The 17378-nt window shown below is 37.4% G+C and overlaps 1 protein-coding gene across 3 annotated transcripts in view; it reads left to right on the forward strand.

Moving 5' to 3' along the window:
• ATP13A3 (ATPase 13A3) overlaps window positions 1-17378 on the forward strand; it is an 88799-nt gene that overhangs the window by 48185 nt on the left and 23236 nt on the right. For all 3 annotated transcript variants that reach the window (XM_043594558.1, XM_043594557.1, XM_043594559.1), the window contains 12 exons: window positions 595-711; window positions 1579-1596; window positions 1689-1842; window positions 1937-2057; window positions 11105-11229; window positions 12785-12960; window positions 13953-14075; window positions 14159-14238; window positions 15078-15120; window positions 15208-15317; window positions 15615-15711; window positions 16631-16703. In XM_043594558.1, the coding sequence (XP_043450493.1) occupies window positions 595-711; window positions 1579-1596; window positions 1689-1842; window positions 1937-2057; window positions 11105-11229; window positions 12785-12960; window positions 13953-14075; window positions 14159-14238; window positions 15078-15120; window positions 15208-15317; window positions 15615-15711; window positions 16631-16703 (1237 nt within the window). The remainder of the gene's footprint in view (window positions 1-594; window positions 712-1578; window positions 1597-1688; window positions 1843-1936; window positions 2058-11104; window positions 11230-12784; window positions 12961-13952; window positions 14076-14158; window positions 14239-15077; window positions 15121-15207; window positions 15318-15614; window positions 15712-16630; window positions 16704-17378) is intronic.

The following is a 17378-nucleotide window of genomic DNA, read 5'->3' on the forward strand; positions in this document are numbered from 1 at the left end:
AGCAGGGGAGGGGCAGAGAGAGAAGGAGACACAGAATCTGAAGCAGGCTCCAGGCTCTGAGCAAGTGGTCAGCACAGAGCCTGATGCGGGGCTCGAACCCACAAACTGTGAGATCATGACCTGAGCCAAAGTCGGATGCTCAACCAACTGAGCCACCCAGGCACCCCTGAGCTCCATATACTTTTGAATCCTCTCCTGTTAGCAGAAAAGAACCCTTGGATGATAGACTGAACATTTTTGGAACTGCAAGAATCTTCTATTTTTTTGCAGGAATAGTCTCTAAATCCTACGACAAGTCTTAGTCTTAGGAGCAAAATGAGAAAGATTTTCTCGTTTCTTTATTCCACTTCTCATCTCTGCTTCCCATCTCCCATGGATTTCCAGGACTTTAACTTTGTTTAAAATACATACAAGTTTACTTATACTAACATAAATATAAGTATGCTAATATATTAGTGGTCTAGTAGTACTCGTTTATTCTTTGGGTACTGACTTTGTTGTCGTTATTACTGAAGATAGCTGTAATGTTTCTTTTAAAAGTAGAACCAGTGAATTGAATTTTATGAAGTAATGTGTTGAATATTTTCCTTTCAGATTCTGGAAGAAGCAACTGAAGAGGAAACGGCACTTCATAATCGAATTATGCCCACTGTGGTTCGCCCTCCAAAACAGCTGCTTCCTGAATCTACACATGCGGGAAACCAAGAAATGGTGCGAAATCACGTTAAGTTGGATAATACTTACCTTAATACTTAAGTTAATACTTAACTGTTAACGTTCATGTTCAGTCCTCATTTTGAACTCTTGCTAGAAGATGAAATCACATGTCCTTTATTTAAGTCTTAGGCAGATACGAATATGTTAGCTGCATTTATCCAAAACTACACATCTGGTGTGTGTCGCAGGCACTCTGTGTGTAAAACATTGGGATGTAATTCTAATTACCATTACTTTTCCTTACTATTTATTGAACAACTTAGGCCTTGTGATTTAAACAGTGATTAATCCTTTAAATTCCTATGATTTAGCAGAAAGAATATGTGAATGGCTTTATTTTTAGGTGAATTTTAAAATGTTTCCCTTTAGTTTATTTTTAGTACTTAATATGTTAATATTTTAGGATAACAAAGTATTTGAAAATAAGCACAGAGGGGCGCCTGGGTGGCACAGTCGGTTAAGCATCCGACTTCAGCCAGGTCACGATCTCGCGGTCCGTGAGTTTGAGCCCCGCGTCAGGCTCTGGGCTGATGGCTCAGAGCCTGGAGCCTGTTTCCGATTCTGTGTCTCCCTCTCTCTCTGCCCCTCCCCTGTTCATGCTCTGTCTCTCTCTGTCCCAAAAATAAATAAACGTTAAAAAAAAAAAAATTAAAAAAAAAAAAAAAAAAAGAAGCACACATTACAAAAAAAAAAGGAGATAGTAGAGAAGCAATCTTGAAACCTGACTTTGAAATACTCAAAGCTCTTTGCTATTTTTTAGATAATGTTTTGTGCATGTATAAAGTTTTTTTTTTTTAATAACTTGAGTATGTTGATGAGTCTAATATGTACTTTTCTTTATTCTCTTTGTTTTATTTTTAGGAGCTGTTTGAACTTCCAGTAAGTGAAGAATGTTTACTTGTTACTTAAGGATATGTGTTTTAATTCCAAAAAAATAACAAATGCTTTGTGCATCTATTGAAATCATACAGGCTATTTATGAGATAGGAATTGTTCGTCAGTTTCCATTTTCTTCTGCTTTGCAACGTATGAGTGTGGTTGCAAGGGTGCTAGGGGATAAGAAGATGGATGCCTACATGAAGGGAGCACCTGAGATCATTGCTAGTCTTTGTAAACCTGAAACAGGTAAGGAATCAACTAGGCTTTGAATGAAATTGTTATTTGTGTAAGCTTGTAGTTGTAATTTTAACAATGGCGTTTATTTTTTCCTTTTTAAAAGTTCCTACTGATTTTGAAAAAGTTCTGGAAGATTACACTAAACAGGGCTTCCGCGTAATTGCTCTTGCACACAGAAAATTGGAATCGAAACTGACTTGGCATAAAGTACAGAATATTAGCAGGTAATGTGGATGAACAGTCATTCTACAGCTTTTCCGGTAATGTATAGTTTATATGTCATGTACAATAATTTATATGTTGTGAGTATGTATTAAATATTTATTTTTTATTTAAATCCAAGTTAGTTAACATAGAGTGTAATAGTGTTTTCATAAATAGAATTTAGTGATTCATCACTTAACATATAACACGCAGTGCTCATCCCAACAAGTGCCTTTCTTAATGCCCATCGCGCATTTAGTCCACCCCCCCCACCCACAACCCCTCCAGCAACCTCTATTTGTTCTTTATATTTAAGAGTTTTGTATGATTTGTCTCCCTGTTTTTATATTATTTTTGCTTCCCTTTCCTTATGTTCATCTGTTTTGTATCTTTAATTCCACATATGCAGAAGTCACATGATATTTGTCTTTCTCTGACTTATTTCGCTTAGCATAATATACTCTAGTTCTATCCACATTGTTGCAGATGGCATGATTTCATTCTTTTTAATCACCGAGTAATACTCCATTGTATATATATGCTACATCTTCTTTATCCATTCATCTGTTGATGGACATTTGGGCTCTTTCCATACTTGGCTATTGTCGATAATGCTGCTATAAACATTGGAGTGCATGTGCCCCTTCGAAAGAGCATACCTGTATTCTTCGGATAAACACCTAGTAGTGCAAGTGCTGGATCATAGGGTAGTTCTATTTTTAATTTTTTGAGGAATCTCCATACTGTTTTTCAGAGTGGCTGCACCAGTTTGCATTCCCACTAGCAAAGGGTTCCTTTTTCTCCGCATCCTCACCGACATCTGTTGTTGCCTGAGTTGTTGATTTTAGCCATTCTGACAGGTGTGAGTTGGTATCTCACTGTGGTTTGGATTTGTATTTCCCTGATGATGAGTGATGTTGAGCATTTTTTCATGTGTCAGTTGGCCATCTGGATGTCTTCTTTGGAGAAATGTCTATTTGTGTCTTTTGCCTGTTTCTTCACTGGATTATTTGTTTTTTGGGTGTTGAGTTTGATAAGTTCTTTATAGATTTTAGATACTGACACTTTATCTGATATGTCATTTGCAAATATCTTCTCCCATTCAGTTGGTTGCCTTTTAGTTTTGCTGATTGTTTCCTTTACTGTGCAGAGGCTTTTCATCTTAATGAGGTCCCAGTAGTTCATTTTTGCTTTTGTTTCCCTTGCCTCTGGAGATGTGTTGAGTAAGAAGTTGCTGTGGCTGAAGTCAAAGAGGTTTTTGCCTGCTTTCTCCTCGAGGATTTTGATGACTTCCTGTCTTACGTTTAAGTCTTTCATCCTTTTTGAGTTTATTTTTGTGTATGGTGTAAGAAAGTGGTCCGGTTCATTCTTCTGCATGTCGCTGTCCAGTTTTCCCAGCACCACTTGCTGAAGAGACTGTCTTTATTCCATTGGATATTCTTTCCTGCTTTGTCAAAGATTAGTTGGCCATACGTTTGTGGGTCCATTTCTGGGTTCTCTGTTGTGTTTCATTGATCTGCGTGTCTGTTTTTGTGCCAGTGTTATACTGTCTTGATGACTACAGTTTTGTAATACATTTGAAGTCTGGGATTGTGATGCCTCCAGCTTTGGTTTTCTTTTTCAGGATTGCTTTGGCTATTTGGGGTCTTTTCTGATTCCATACAAATTTTAGGATTGTTTGTTCTAGCTCTGTGAAGAATGAGGGTGTTATTTTGATAGGGATTATATTGAATATGCAGATTGCTTTGGGTAGTATTGATATTTTAACAATATTTTTTGTTCTTCCAGTCTGTGAGCATGGAATGTTTTTTCCATTTTTTTGTGTCTTTGATTTCTTTCATAAGATTTCTATAGTTTTCAGTGAATAGTTTTTTCACCTCTTTGGTTAGGTTTATTCCTAGGTATTTTATGGTTTTTGGTACAATTGTAAACAGTATCAATTCCTTGATTTCTCTTTCTGCTACTTCATTATTGGTGTATAGGAATGCAACTGATTTCTGTGCATTATTAATATATCCTGCAACTTTGCTAAATTCATGGATCAGTTCAAGCAGTTTTTTTGGTGGAGTCTTTTGGGTTTTCCAATAGAATGTCATGTCATCTGTGATGAGAAAGTTTAATTTCCTCCTTGCCAGTGTGTGTGCCTTTTCTTTTTGTTGTCTGATTGCTGAGGCTAGGACTTCCAGTACTGTGTTGAACAGCAGTGGTAAGATTGGACATCCCTGTCATGTTCCTGACCTTAGGGGGAAGCTTTCACTTTTCCCCCATTGAGGATGATATTAGCTGTGGTCTTTCATAAATGGCCTTTATGATGTTGAGGTATGATCCTTCTAACCCTACGTTCTTGAGATTTTTTTTTATCAAGAAAGGATGCTATATTTTGTCAAAATGCTTTCTCTGCATCTACTGAGAGAATCATGTGGTTCTTATCCTTTCTTTTATTAATGTGATGTATTACATTGATTGATTTGCAGATATTGAACCATCCCTACAGCCCAGAAATAAATCCCACTTGATCATGGTGAAGAATTTTTTAATGTATTGTTGGATTTGATTTGCTAGTATCTTCTTGAGAATTTTTGCATCCATGTTCATAGGGAAATTGGTCTGTAATTCTCTTTTTTAGTGGAGCCTTTGTCTGGTTTTGGATCAAGGTAATGCTGGTTTCGTAGAATGAGTTTGGAAGTTTTCCTTCCATTTCTGTTTTTTGGAACAGCTTCAGGAGAATAGGTATAAACTCTCCTTTAAATGTTTGGTAGAATTCCCCTGGGAGACCTCTGGCCCCGGACTCTTGTTTGTGGGAGATTTTTGATTATTGATTCAGTTTCTTTACTGGTTATGGGTCTGTTCCAATTTTCTATTTCTTCCTATTTCAGTTTTGGTAGTTTATATGTTTCTAGGAATTTATCCATTTCTTCCAGATTGCCCAGTTTGTTGGCATATAATTTCTCATAATATTCTCTTGTTATTTGTATTTCTGAGGTGTTGGTTGTGATTTCTATTCTTTCATTCATGATTTTATTTATTTGGGTCCTTTCCTTTTCCTTTTTAATCAAATCTGGCTACGGGTTTATCAATTTTGTTCATTCTTTTAGAGAAACAGCTCCTGGTTTCATTGTTCTGTTCTATAATTCTTTTTCTTTTTTTCTTTCAATATCATTGATTTCTGCTTTAATCTTTATTATTTCCCTTCTTGCGCTCACTTTGGCTTTGTCTGCTGTTCTTTTTCCAGCTCCTTTAGATGTTAAGTGTAGATTGTGTATTTGAGACCTTTTCTTCCTTCTTTAGGAAGGCCTGGATTGCTATATACATCCCTCTTATCTCCTTTGCTGCATCCCAGAGATTTTGGCCTGTCATGTTTTCATTTTCATTGGCTTCCGTGTACTTTTTATTTTTAATTAAAAATTTTTTTTAACCTTTATTTATTTTTGAGAGAGATGGGGGGGGGGGAGAGAGAGAGAGAGAGAGAGAGAGAGCGAGCAAGCAGGGGAGGGGCAGAGAGACTGAGACACAGAATCGAAGCAAGCTCCAGGCTCTGAGCTGTCAGCACAGAACCCAATGCAGGGCTTGAACTCATGGATCTTGTGATCATGACCTGAGCCAAAGTTGGACGCTTAACCAACTGAGCCACCCAGGCACCCTGGCTTCTATGTACTTTTTAATTTCCTCTTTAATTTCTTGTTTAACCCGTTCATTCTTTAGTAGGATGTTCTTTAGTCTCCAAGTATTCATAGTCTTTCCAAATTTTTTCTTGTGGTTGATTTCGAGTTTCATATAGCATTGTGGTCTGAAAATATGCAAGGTGTGATCTCTGTCTTTTTGTACTTGTTGAGGGCTGATTTGTGTCCCAGTATGTGATCCATTCTGGAGAATGTTCCACGTGCACGCAAAAAGAATGTATTCTGCTTTAGGATGAAATGTTCTGAATATATCTGTAAGTCCATTCAGTCCAGTGTGTCATTCAAAGCCATTGTTCCTTGTTGACTTTCTGCTCAGATGATCTGTCCATTGCTGTAAGAAGGGTGTTGGAAGTCCCCTACTATTATGGTATCGTTATCAATGAGTTTCTTTAGGTTTGGGATTAATTGACATATATTTGGGTGCTTCCACGTTGGGGACATAAATATTGACAATTGTTAGATCTTCTTGGTGGATAGACCCCTTAATTATGACATAATGCCCTTCTTCATCTCTTGTTACAGTCTTTATTTTAAAATCTAGTTTGTCTGAGAGAAGTATGGCTACTCTAGCTTTCTTTTGACGACCATTAGCATGATAGCTGGTTCTTCATCTCCTTATTTTCAAACTGCATGTGTCTTTGGGTCTAAAATATGTCTCTTGTAAGCAGTATATAGATCTCACCGACCTGCTATCAAGCACCCCTCCTTTGTCTCAGGCCTCCATCCACTCCCTGCCTCTACCCTGTGTCCAAGCCATTTGCCTGTCAGGCAGCACCTCCTTCCAGAGTTTTATCTCAGATGGGGTTGTGTTTCAAAACCCCACACTTCATACACCACCACCCCCACCCCTGCCCTTCACTGGCCTGGAGCCACGCTGACTCTTTGGGGGAGGGTCTCACTGAGCAATGGCTGTGTGCCTGCTTGCCCCAGAAAACATTTGTGTGATAGTGCAGTGGCAGAGGTTTGGAGATTGTGGCTGATCAGAACACACAGCCAGAGCCAGGGTTTGCTGTACTCTGGTGTCTCTGTCTCGGTACCAGCAAATGTGACTGCTCTCTGGGGTCCTAAATGCTCTCCAAGCAAGGGAACCACTTCTCCCCGTGGTTCCCTCAGACCCCTCAGACCCTGCTGCCTACTCCTGGTGATTTGCCCTGCTTCCTCACCAGAGCACCACCAGGCACTGAGCTCCACTGTTCAATCCTGGTGGTATTGAAACCCTCTCCTTTCTTCCTGTCAGTGGTTTTGGGGGACAGATTTCTTGTTCAGTTTCCTGTGAGTGTTTTCACTCTTTCTCTTTCTCTCCAGCTACTTTCAGGGGAGTGTTTTTCCTGCACTCTCCTGATGTGCCACACACTCCCCCTTTCTTTTTCCTTCCTCTGCAAAAATAGCTCCCTACCCTCTGTGGCTTTTCTCTTTCTCAGTTCGCCTGTCCACACTGTGTACCTGCCGAGTTCTCTGGCTCAAGTTATGCAGGTTGTTGTGTTAACCCTCAGATCAATTTCCTGGGTGTGCAAAATGGTTTGGTGCTGATCTAGTTGTGTTTCAGGGACGAGACAAGCTGAGGATCTCCATGCTGCTTAGCCATCTTTCCAAAAACCCTATTAAATATTTATTGAATGTATGGAACTGTACCTTATGCAGTGTTTGTTTTAGGTGATTTGAGATACAAGTACAAATCTTTGAAACCCTTCTCAGTTTGTTAAATATTTATTTAGTACCTGCTATGTGTCAGGTATGTTCTAGGAACATAATTATGTTTGAAAACATAAACATAATTCTATAGTAGTTTGTTTTTCCCAAATAAAATACTTGGTTTTGCCCAGTTGTTCGAACCAAGTATTATTTTGGCCAGAGTAGCATGAGTCCTAATAACTAATTACCACCATTCCCCACCTCCCTGCTTCCAAAGGTCGAATGACATAACCATCATCACGTTTACTTTTCTCCAGTCTTTTCCACTCTTTAATTTGTGTTTCATAGTGCCTCCAGAGAGCTTTTTAACACACTGGTCTCTAGTTGGAATTCTTTTTTTTTTTTTTTTTTAACGTGTATTATTTTATTTTTGAAAGAGAGCACAAGCATGGGAGAGGCAGAGAGAGAGGGAGACACAGATTCCAAAGTGGGCTGCAGGCTCTGAACTGGCAGCACAGAGCCCAACATGGGACTCGAACCCACGAACCGAGAGATCCTGAGCCGAAGTCAGACACTTAATTGACTGAGCTGTCCAGGTGCTCCTCTAGTTGGAATTCTTATAAATGGCTTCCCATCATCTACTGGAAGAGTTTACTGTTAGGAAAATGTATCAGGAAAGAAAGAAAACAAAACACGCAACACTTAATTTGAAAAAAAAAAGGATGAATTACACAAGCAGATAAGAATCAGAAAAAGGCATACAAATGGCAGATGAACACATGAAAAGGGTAGTACACTTTATTTAGTTCTTTGAGGAACTACAAAATAAAACCACAGTGAGACATCACTTCTCTCCTAAGGTTGGAAAAGTTGAAAATTTTGACAATACCAAATGTTGGTGATGGCTTGGGAAAATTTTAACAACATACTGCTACTACACTATTGTAGATTCATAATAAACATGTGTAGTACCTATCAAAATTTGAATTTGCTTATACAGTTTGACCCAGCAAGTGCAGTTCTAAGAATCCAGATTAAAGAGCTATTTCTATGTGTGCATAAGGTTCATGTTTAAATAGTGCAAATAACATAATACCCATAGGGCAATGGCTAAACTATGGGCTGTTAACATTGCTGTTAATAACAACTCCTCCTGCTGTCAAAGTAGAGCATTCCTATAAAATTGTTCCTAAGCTGAAATGGCTTAAAATGAAGAAACAGTTACAATTAATGTATGTGGAAAAATTTTTGCTTCCAGACGCCAAAAATAATCTCTTTGAAGCTTTTCTTATAGCGTAGGACACATCTTGCTAATTCAGGCACAGAATAAATCAAGGTAGAGTAAGAAGCTCACAGACACAGTTCAAAACTATGTGGCTTGATGCTGAGATGCAGATTATAATCCCCAGGGAAGGAACTGGGGAGCACCTCTCTCTCTGCGTGGAAGTGCGCTGCTTCTAAAATGGCTTGCTGCAAAACACATGTTGGATGCTATATCTGCCTCTTATTTTTTTTTCTCGAAAGCAAAAAATCTTCAGGTTTCTTTTGGTTAGTGAAAATGAGTAACGTAGGCCTTTCGTAAAAGTGAAATGGCCTAATGTGAACTTGGAAAAAGTGGGAGATCCCTGTATCTCAGGCACACTAAGTGAAAAGAGTAGGATGGTGTTTATATTTGTTGTGCAATCCTGTTTTACCAAATGAGAACTAAGGAGTGGAGTGGCTAGCCCAATAACTAAAAGGAAAAACTGCATTAGGAATTCTGCCTATTGAAACAATATTTGGGGGTGAAACATGTTTAAGCATGAACGTTTCAAAAAAAAAGAAAAGCATTAGCCAGATCTGATGGATATGCATGGTTGGGAGTACGCATGTACAATGTTACGTTCTAATTCTGGTGAAGGGCACGTTAGGCTCTTTCTCTACAGCTTCACCTTTTGCTGGGACCTTTAAAACTACTGATTTGTCTGTAGTTCTTAAGCCTGTCATATTCAGACATCATTGCGTGCCCTTGAGTAGGCTGTTCCTTCTGCCCAGGATATCCTGTCCCTGTTTCTCTCTTTCTCTACTCTCCTTTCACATGCTTCAACCAAGAACCTCTCTGTATTTCCATCTTATCTTACAAGAGCAGGTTTTGACATTTCTCTCATAGCTTGAACCTTTCTATCATGAGTTGAATATTGGATTATTCATTCATTAGAGAACAATATTGCCATGACCTGTATCATTCGTTGGAGAGTAAGGAAACCAGTAGCAGCCAGAACCTAGCAGATCATGGGAACACAGCTTGTAGTGCTTTGACCCCGGAGTTTTCACATCAGTACAGCTGTGTTCTTTGAAATGCATTTTCAGGCTTCAAGGCTTATTTTTCCTATCACCACCAGCAGTGTCGTTTGTATTGCTTCTTAACTGTTCTTTGATACCTTTACCACCCATACATAAATATAAATTGTATTTCAGAGTGTTTTATGTTTTAGAGCTATGTGCTTAATAAGCACCTTTATTGAATTTTGTGTAGAAAAACCAGTTGGTTATTGCCAGTCTGAAATTTTGGTTCCTAATCTCAGCCTTCTTTCTCCATTGAAAAAAAACAAAACAAAACCAAACCTGTTTCTGTGATACGGTTCCGGTAGTTTGAAATTTCTTAAGAATGCATCCATTTCCATGATAATGCACATGTTATTTTTGCATGCATGTCTTTGCTTGCATGTCTGTTTTCTCTCTCTCTCTCTCAATCTCTCTCTCTCTCTCTTTCTCTCTCTCTCTCTCTCTCTCTCTCTGTCTCTCTCTCATACACACACACACACCACAACCAAAAAAAAACACCTTGAGAGTACAGATCATACCTTTTCATCTTTGACCTTCCAATGACTGGTAGTACTACTTGGTACAGAGTGGATACTCAACTTTTGAAGGAATTGTGTCCTGATAGCTATTGAATATTTGTAAATATTCTCAGAGACCCATTTCTGGGGCCCAAATAGATCTCATTGTCAGACTGCTAATAGGTATAATATCACACTTCTAGAATCAAGAATTTGATCAAAGGGCACATGGGTGGCTCAATCAGTTAAGCATCTGACTCTTGATTTTGGCTCAGGTCATGATCTCACAGTTCATGAAATCGAGCCCTGAGTTGGGCTCTGCTCACAGTGTGGAGCCTGCTTTGGATTCTCTTTGTCTCTCTCTCTCTCTCTCTCTCTCTCTCTCTCTGCTTGCATGTGCTATCTCGTTCTCTCTCAAAATAAATAAACTTAAAAAAGAAAGAATTTGATCAAGACTTTTCTAAAATTCTTCAAAGACTTGATCAAAATACAGTATAACTATTGAATGTGCTTATAGTCAAATTTTTTCCTTTTCTCTGGACATTTAAGTTAGGGTATGTTGTGTGGAGGTGGGGACAGTAAAGCATAGATTTATTTATGCTTATTCATTTTGCAGGTGGAATATAAGATGAACATTCCTTAGTACTACAAGTGTTTAGTATCTTACAAAGATAACATTTCCAAATTATCCTTATTCTCACATTTCCAAAGATGAAATTTAATTTCATTTATATCTCTTGGGAATTGTTTTTCCAGATATAAGTTTGAGATATTGAACTCAAACACATTTATGCTTTATTCAACATACAAAATGGTTTGATGTACAATTTATGGGTATTTTACATTGCTTTATCAGTATAAAGAGAACAGATACTGTTTCATTACGTGTTAAAATTTCTAAACCATTATGTGTTAAAATTTCTTTTTCTGCAGAGATGTCATTGAAAACAGCATGGATTTTATGGGATTAATTATAATGCAGAACAAATTAAAGCAAGAAACCCCTGGAGTACTTGAAGATTTGCATAAAGCGAACATTCGCACGGTCATGGTCACAGGTTAGACTTTATAAAAGGACACAGGAAAAATTGAGTGTGACTCGTAGAGTTCAAGTTATATAATGTGGTGGAATGACCAGACAGTTATAAAAGCACATAGTGGCTTCATCTTCCCATGCCCCATTTCAGCTCAGAATATTCTTCAAAGTTATAACTTTGTAATACTCTTTTAAGGGCTAGCAAATTCTATTTATAGAAACAGTAAAATGGTGAAGGGCATACTGTAAAAATTTAGATACTGCTCCTTTTTTGTTACCTCTCTTTAATACATTATAGCAGTTATTATATCTTGTGCTATTTGCAGGTTTGTTTTTCCTATTAGAATATACGATTCTAGAGGGGGAAGACAATGTTTTGTTCATTTTGGGGTCTTCTGCAATTTTTAAAACTGCGCTAGATGCATGAAAAATGATTAACAGATATTTGTTAGAATTACATTTTTATGTATAAGAGTATGTTCATTATCACTGCTTGAATGCATACTAGTGAAGATAGCCATTGTTTGATTTGTTTGTGATTTTTGACTACTATTCTAAGTGATTTTCCTGGTATTATGCTGTTGATAAATATTATGTAATTCCCATTCCTTAGCTTTGTGAAACTGTGGCAGCTCCTAAGTGTTTTTTCTTAGTAAATAATCATAATTAAGGTAGTCACTTTATGGCTTTATATATTCACTAAGCCTTATATGGAAAGGGCATGTGTACATTTTTTTTTGTTTGTTTTAGACTCTGAGACCCATCCAATAGTATACTTATTACTATGTAGCTCAAGTAGATACATTTATTAGCATCCCAGCAATTCCTTGCTTCTAATGATTCCTCCTTGAAAGCACTTTCCTCTTTCTCTGCTGTGACAAACTGTGGCTTTGGTTCCCAAGGGGGGGTCACTCTTGTCATAGGAGGATGCCCTTGGAAATAACGTGTGGAAATTGGGGGAAGAAGTAATATTGCCCTTCCGTTCTGGCAGCAGTGAACTTCTCATACCTTTGCTGGCTTTTCACATATGTTTATATTTTCTTCTCTTGAGCCTGTCCTTACAGGGCTTCTTTTCAGTTCTTGCCTTTTCGCAACGGAGAGGTTCTCTTTATATCTTGTAAAGATTGCATTCTTGTTACCTTCTTTATCTTTTTGCTTTTGTAATCCATTCTTTTTTTTTTTTTTTCCCTGTGATCTTAGGCATTCTTGTACAGACTACCAGTCACTCTTGAGTTATTTCAACAAATAGTTTTTGAGCACCTGCTGTGTGTGTGACACAGTGCCAGGCATTGGTGGGTGCTACCAGTGCATGACAAAAAGATTCAGAATGTATCTGACTTTAAAAAGTGTGGGTAAGAGTGGTCTGTTTAGCATATGTGTGCTGGAGTTATTGAGGCTTCCTTTGAAAAGTATGTTTTGATTTTTGGTATTTTGAAGCTCCAAGGGTAAGACTGTACAGGATCCTCATTTTGCCAAGCATAGTCAGGGGGTAATAGAGATTCTGGGTAAGTATTGTTGTCAAGTACATTTATGTTTCCATTTTAATTTTACCATATTGTCAATATTTTGAACATTAGGTGACAACATGTTGACTGCTGTCTCTGTGGCCAGAGACTGTGGAATGATACTACCTCAGGATAAAGTTATTATTGCTGAAGCATTACCTCCGAAGGATGGGAAAGTTGCCAAGATAAACTGGCATTATGCAGACACCCTAACACAGTGCAGTAATTCGTCAGCCATTGACTCGGAGGTAATGTCAAGATGATTTTTTCCTTTTGAAGCTTGCTTGTTTGAATTTAGTCTGAAGAAATAAAAAGTGGTGCATTAAAATACAACACAACAAAACATAAATGAAAACAGACACCTGGGCTGTCTCCTCAGAGATTGATTCATTAGGACTAGGTAAGACCCAGGTACCTCAAATTGTGGATATTTAGCCAAAGCTGAGAAGCACCATTTTAAAGTATAAGAATCCCAGGTATTTATCCTATTTTAAAAGTAGCGATAAATGATACAAGTGGTCCATAATGTTTCGTTCATGCATTATTTCAAACTGAAGCTGATATTTAGCTTTTGTTTATTTGTTTTAAGTAAACATCAATGGATGATTACCTTAACATTGAGTTTCTTTTCACTTCAAAAAATGTTAAACTTTGATTGTTTTATGTAAAATATCAAATGAAAGAATTTAGTTTTGGATCTTATTTATTTGTTTATTTATTTATTTATATGTTTATTTTTGAGAGAGAAAGAGCGAGCCTGAGTTGGGGAGGGGCAGAGAGAGAGGGAGACACAGAATCAGAAGCAGGCTCCAGGCTCCAGCAGAGAGCCTGAAATGGGGCTTGAACTCACGAACTGTGAGATCATGACCTGAGCTGAAATCGGACACTTTACTGACTGAGCCATCCAAGCACCCCATAGATCAGATATATTTAAAATAGGGTTGGGGTGCCTGGGTGGCTCAGTCGGTTGAGCATCTGACTTCGGCTCAGGTCATGATCTCACAGTTTGTGAGTTCAAGCCCCGCATCGGGTTCTGTGCTGACAGCTCGGAGCCTGGAACCTGCTTTGGATTCTGTGTTTCCTTCTCCCTCTGCCCATCCCCCTCTTGTGCTCTGTCTCTCTCTGTCTCTCAAAAATAAATAAATAAACGTAAAAAAATTTTTTTTTTTTTAAATTAAAAAATAGGATTGTATTACTCGGTTTGGCTGCCTAAATATTGTTTTGAATGTCTTGTACATAGGCTATTCCAATTAAATTGGTCCATAATAGCTTAGAGAATCTTCAAGTGACTCGTTACCATTTTGCAATGAATGGAAAATCATTTTCAGTGATATTGGAACATTTTCAAGACCTTGCTCCTAAGGTTAGTGACTTGGGTTTATGTATGTTTGTGTTCACAAGAATACATTGTGAATAGTATTTTAAAGAAATTCATGTGTTTTTCAGTTGATGTTGCATGGCACTGTTTTTGCTCGTATGGCACCTGATCAGAAGACACAATTAATAGAAGCATTGCAAAATGTAGAGTAAGTATTGGTGGTGTTTTATTTTTATGAATTGTAATTTCATTTTCAAACCCAGAAAAGTAACTGATATTTCATGTGTGTAGAATTGTCACCTGCAAGATAGGTGATAACTCTAAGTGCCTCTTTACAAGAGGCTCATGTACTCATTTATTTAGCGAAAATAAATATCCACAATTCCTTTTCCAGGTAATATCTTTTAGATAGAGTTCATTTACTCAGCTTCTAGAAGTGACTTTATAGTTTCTGTAAATAATTATGTTTCCAGTTTTAAAAGGAGAAATCTTTACTGATAACCTTAAAAGTAGGTTACTAAAGACTGTACAGGCCCAAGACCTTTGTTCTACAGATTAGGAAATTAAGATGCCAAATAATAAACTATTTGCACAGCTTGTGACAGAAATGGGACAATAACCCAGGTCATTTGACTTGCAAGCTGGTGCTGTTTACAAAGCAAAATGCCTGTGGTCAGTGTGGTAAAAAGATTTGTCAGTTTCAGTGGGGAGGTCTTGGTCTGTTAGCTGTTCATAATGTATTAGAAAGTCCTTTTTTAAAAAAAATTTTTAGTGAAAAAATTTTTAATGTTTGTTTATTTTTGAGAGAAAGAGAGTGTGAGCATAGGAGGGGTAGAGAGAGAGGGAGACACAGAATCTGAAGCAGACTCCAGGCTCTGAGCTGTCAGCACAGGGCACGATGCAGGGCTCAAACTCATGAAGTGCGGATCATGACCTGAGCTGAAGTCAGACACTTAACTGACTGAGCCACCCCAGTGCCCCTGAAGAAATATTAAGTTAAATGTTGTTTATTTTAAAAAATTAATCGACATAATTTTTGTTTCTCAGTTACTTCGTTGGAATGTGCGGTGATGGAGCAAATGATTGTGGTGTAAGTATGGTTTTTCTGATTTATAATTCTTTCTCTACCCAAGTCCCATTCACAAAACTTAACTCCTTTTCTTCTTCAAACCATTAGGCTTTGAAGAGGGCACACGGAGGCATTTCGTTATCAGAGCTTGAGGCTTCAGTGGCATCTCCCTTTACCTCCAAAACTCCTAGTATTTCCTGTGTGCCAAACCTTATCAGGTAGCACAAATTGAAAATTTTCCCATTATCTCTTTGTGGCTTGCTCTAATAATGTAGAAAAAAATTATAGAAATGAGTATGAATTTGTTGTAATGGTGTATTAGTATATTCTATACCTTAGTTACCAACTGGTTGCTACTTTTCATCTCTTTCAGTTCTGCTTTGGTTTAGTTCTTTTGGTAGAAAAGTGCTTTGTTGTAGCTGTTGAATGTTGCTATTCATCTGTCAAGATATAATTGTGATTTGGAAGAGGAATTCAAAATGCTTTTATTCACATGCCAACATTTGTTTTCATAGGGAAGGCCGTGCTGCTTTAATGACTTCTTTCTGTGTGTTTAAATTTATGGCTTTGTACAGCATTATACAGTACTTCAGTGTTACTCTGCTATATTCTGTGAGTACCAACATTGCTTATAGAGATGCTGCTTAGTGTTAAGGCATTTAAGCTAAAAAATTGAGTATGTATGCGTCTACTAATTATGAAACTTACATAACTAGCATCTGTAAGTTTTCCTTTGGTTTGTTATATTTTGAGTAGCAGATTGAAAATCTCATTGATCTAGAATAGCATTTTCTTTAAGGCTGACAACTGTGGCTAAAGCCTCGTGAATAAAAGATGATTGTATTCTTTTTTTGCCTTTAGCTCAGATTGGGCGTCTTTCTTAGAACTCTTCAAAATGTCAAGCTGTGACATATTTCAGAATTGTAGTTAACCTTGCAATACATTTTCAGAAAAGGTCAGAATGAGAAAAGGTGTTTCAGCAGTAGTTTGTAGGACTTTATGCACTTGGAGAAAAAGTGTAAACAGTGATGTCCATAGGTAATCCACTGGATTTTATAATTGAAGTGAGATCACTTTAGAGTTTTCTCAAAATTAACATTAGTGACATGCCAGGGAGTCTTTATGAAAATATCCCTTCTACCTTGTAGAAAGTATCAGGAGGGATGGTGTTAGATATTAAGGAAGCTTTGAGATACTAATTTTCAAGAATGTTGAATATTGTGAGTAAAAGCTTGTGTTTCCTTTTTGCCAAAAGGTTTAAGATTTATATTGAATGAATTTTTTGGAGATGCATTTTATATTAATAAATTGAATGTTTGCAAACGTATGTTCTATGTCACTAATATCAAAGGCAAATGTGTTTTAATTTTTAAGCAAGTCCAAGTGTCATTTTAAAGTTGTCTTTATCGGGGTTGAGGGGGAGTGCATGGAGGGGGGCAACTGAAACCAAGGGAGGAAAATCTAAAGCCAGGGAAAATGGTATAAAAATAATTTCTGAAAACTAATTATGTTTTAAAAATCACTTCTGTAGATCTTAAGTAACCTGGGAGACTTCCAGTTTCTCTTCATTGATCTGGCAATCATTTTGGTAGTGGTATTTACAAGTGAGTATTTTGCTTTACTATCGATTTAAAAGCATATGAAATTCTGATGTAACTCATTAAACTTTGGTAAATTTATATCAATAATTATAACAGTGCATACTTCTTCAGATTCCCTGTAAATATGTTCTTTTACTACTCATTGTTTTCATTTGCCCTATTTTATTGTTCTCTGTCCATGTTTTTCTGAAATATTTGAGAATAAGTTTGTGTTATCATGCCCCTGTGTCTCTGAATATTGTGTATATTGCCGTAAAACAAAGCCATTCTCTGACATAATTAAACATAGTTATGGGGCACCTGGGTGGTTCAGTCAGTTAAGCGTCCGATTTCGACTCAGGTCATGAACTCAGTTTGTGGGTTCAAGCCTCGCATCAGGTTCCGTGCTGACAGCTCGGAGCCTAGAGCCTGCTTTGGATTCTGTGTTTCCCTCTCTGTCTGTTCCTCGCCTGCTCGTGCTCTGTCTCTCAAAAACTAAACATTAAAAAACAAAACAAACCATAGTTATAAAGATCAGGAAATTTAACACTCATACAATATTATCTAACCCACAGCCCATGATCAAGTGTTATCATATATCCAAATAATATCTTTTCTACTTATTTTGTTCCCCTAGTTCTCTAGACCAGGATCTAACCCAGGCTCACAAATTTCATTATCTTTTCTCTTTAGTCTTTT

Source organism: Prionailurus bengalensis, chromosome C2, assembly GCF_016509475.1.
Source record: "Prionailurus bengalensis isolate Pbe53 chromosome C2, Fcat_Pben_1.1_paternal_pri, whole genome shotgun sequence".
Classification (NCBI taxonomy): Eukaryota; Metazoa; Chordata; class Mammalia; order Carnivora; family Felidae; genus Prionailurus; species Prionailurus bengalensis.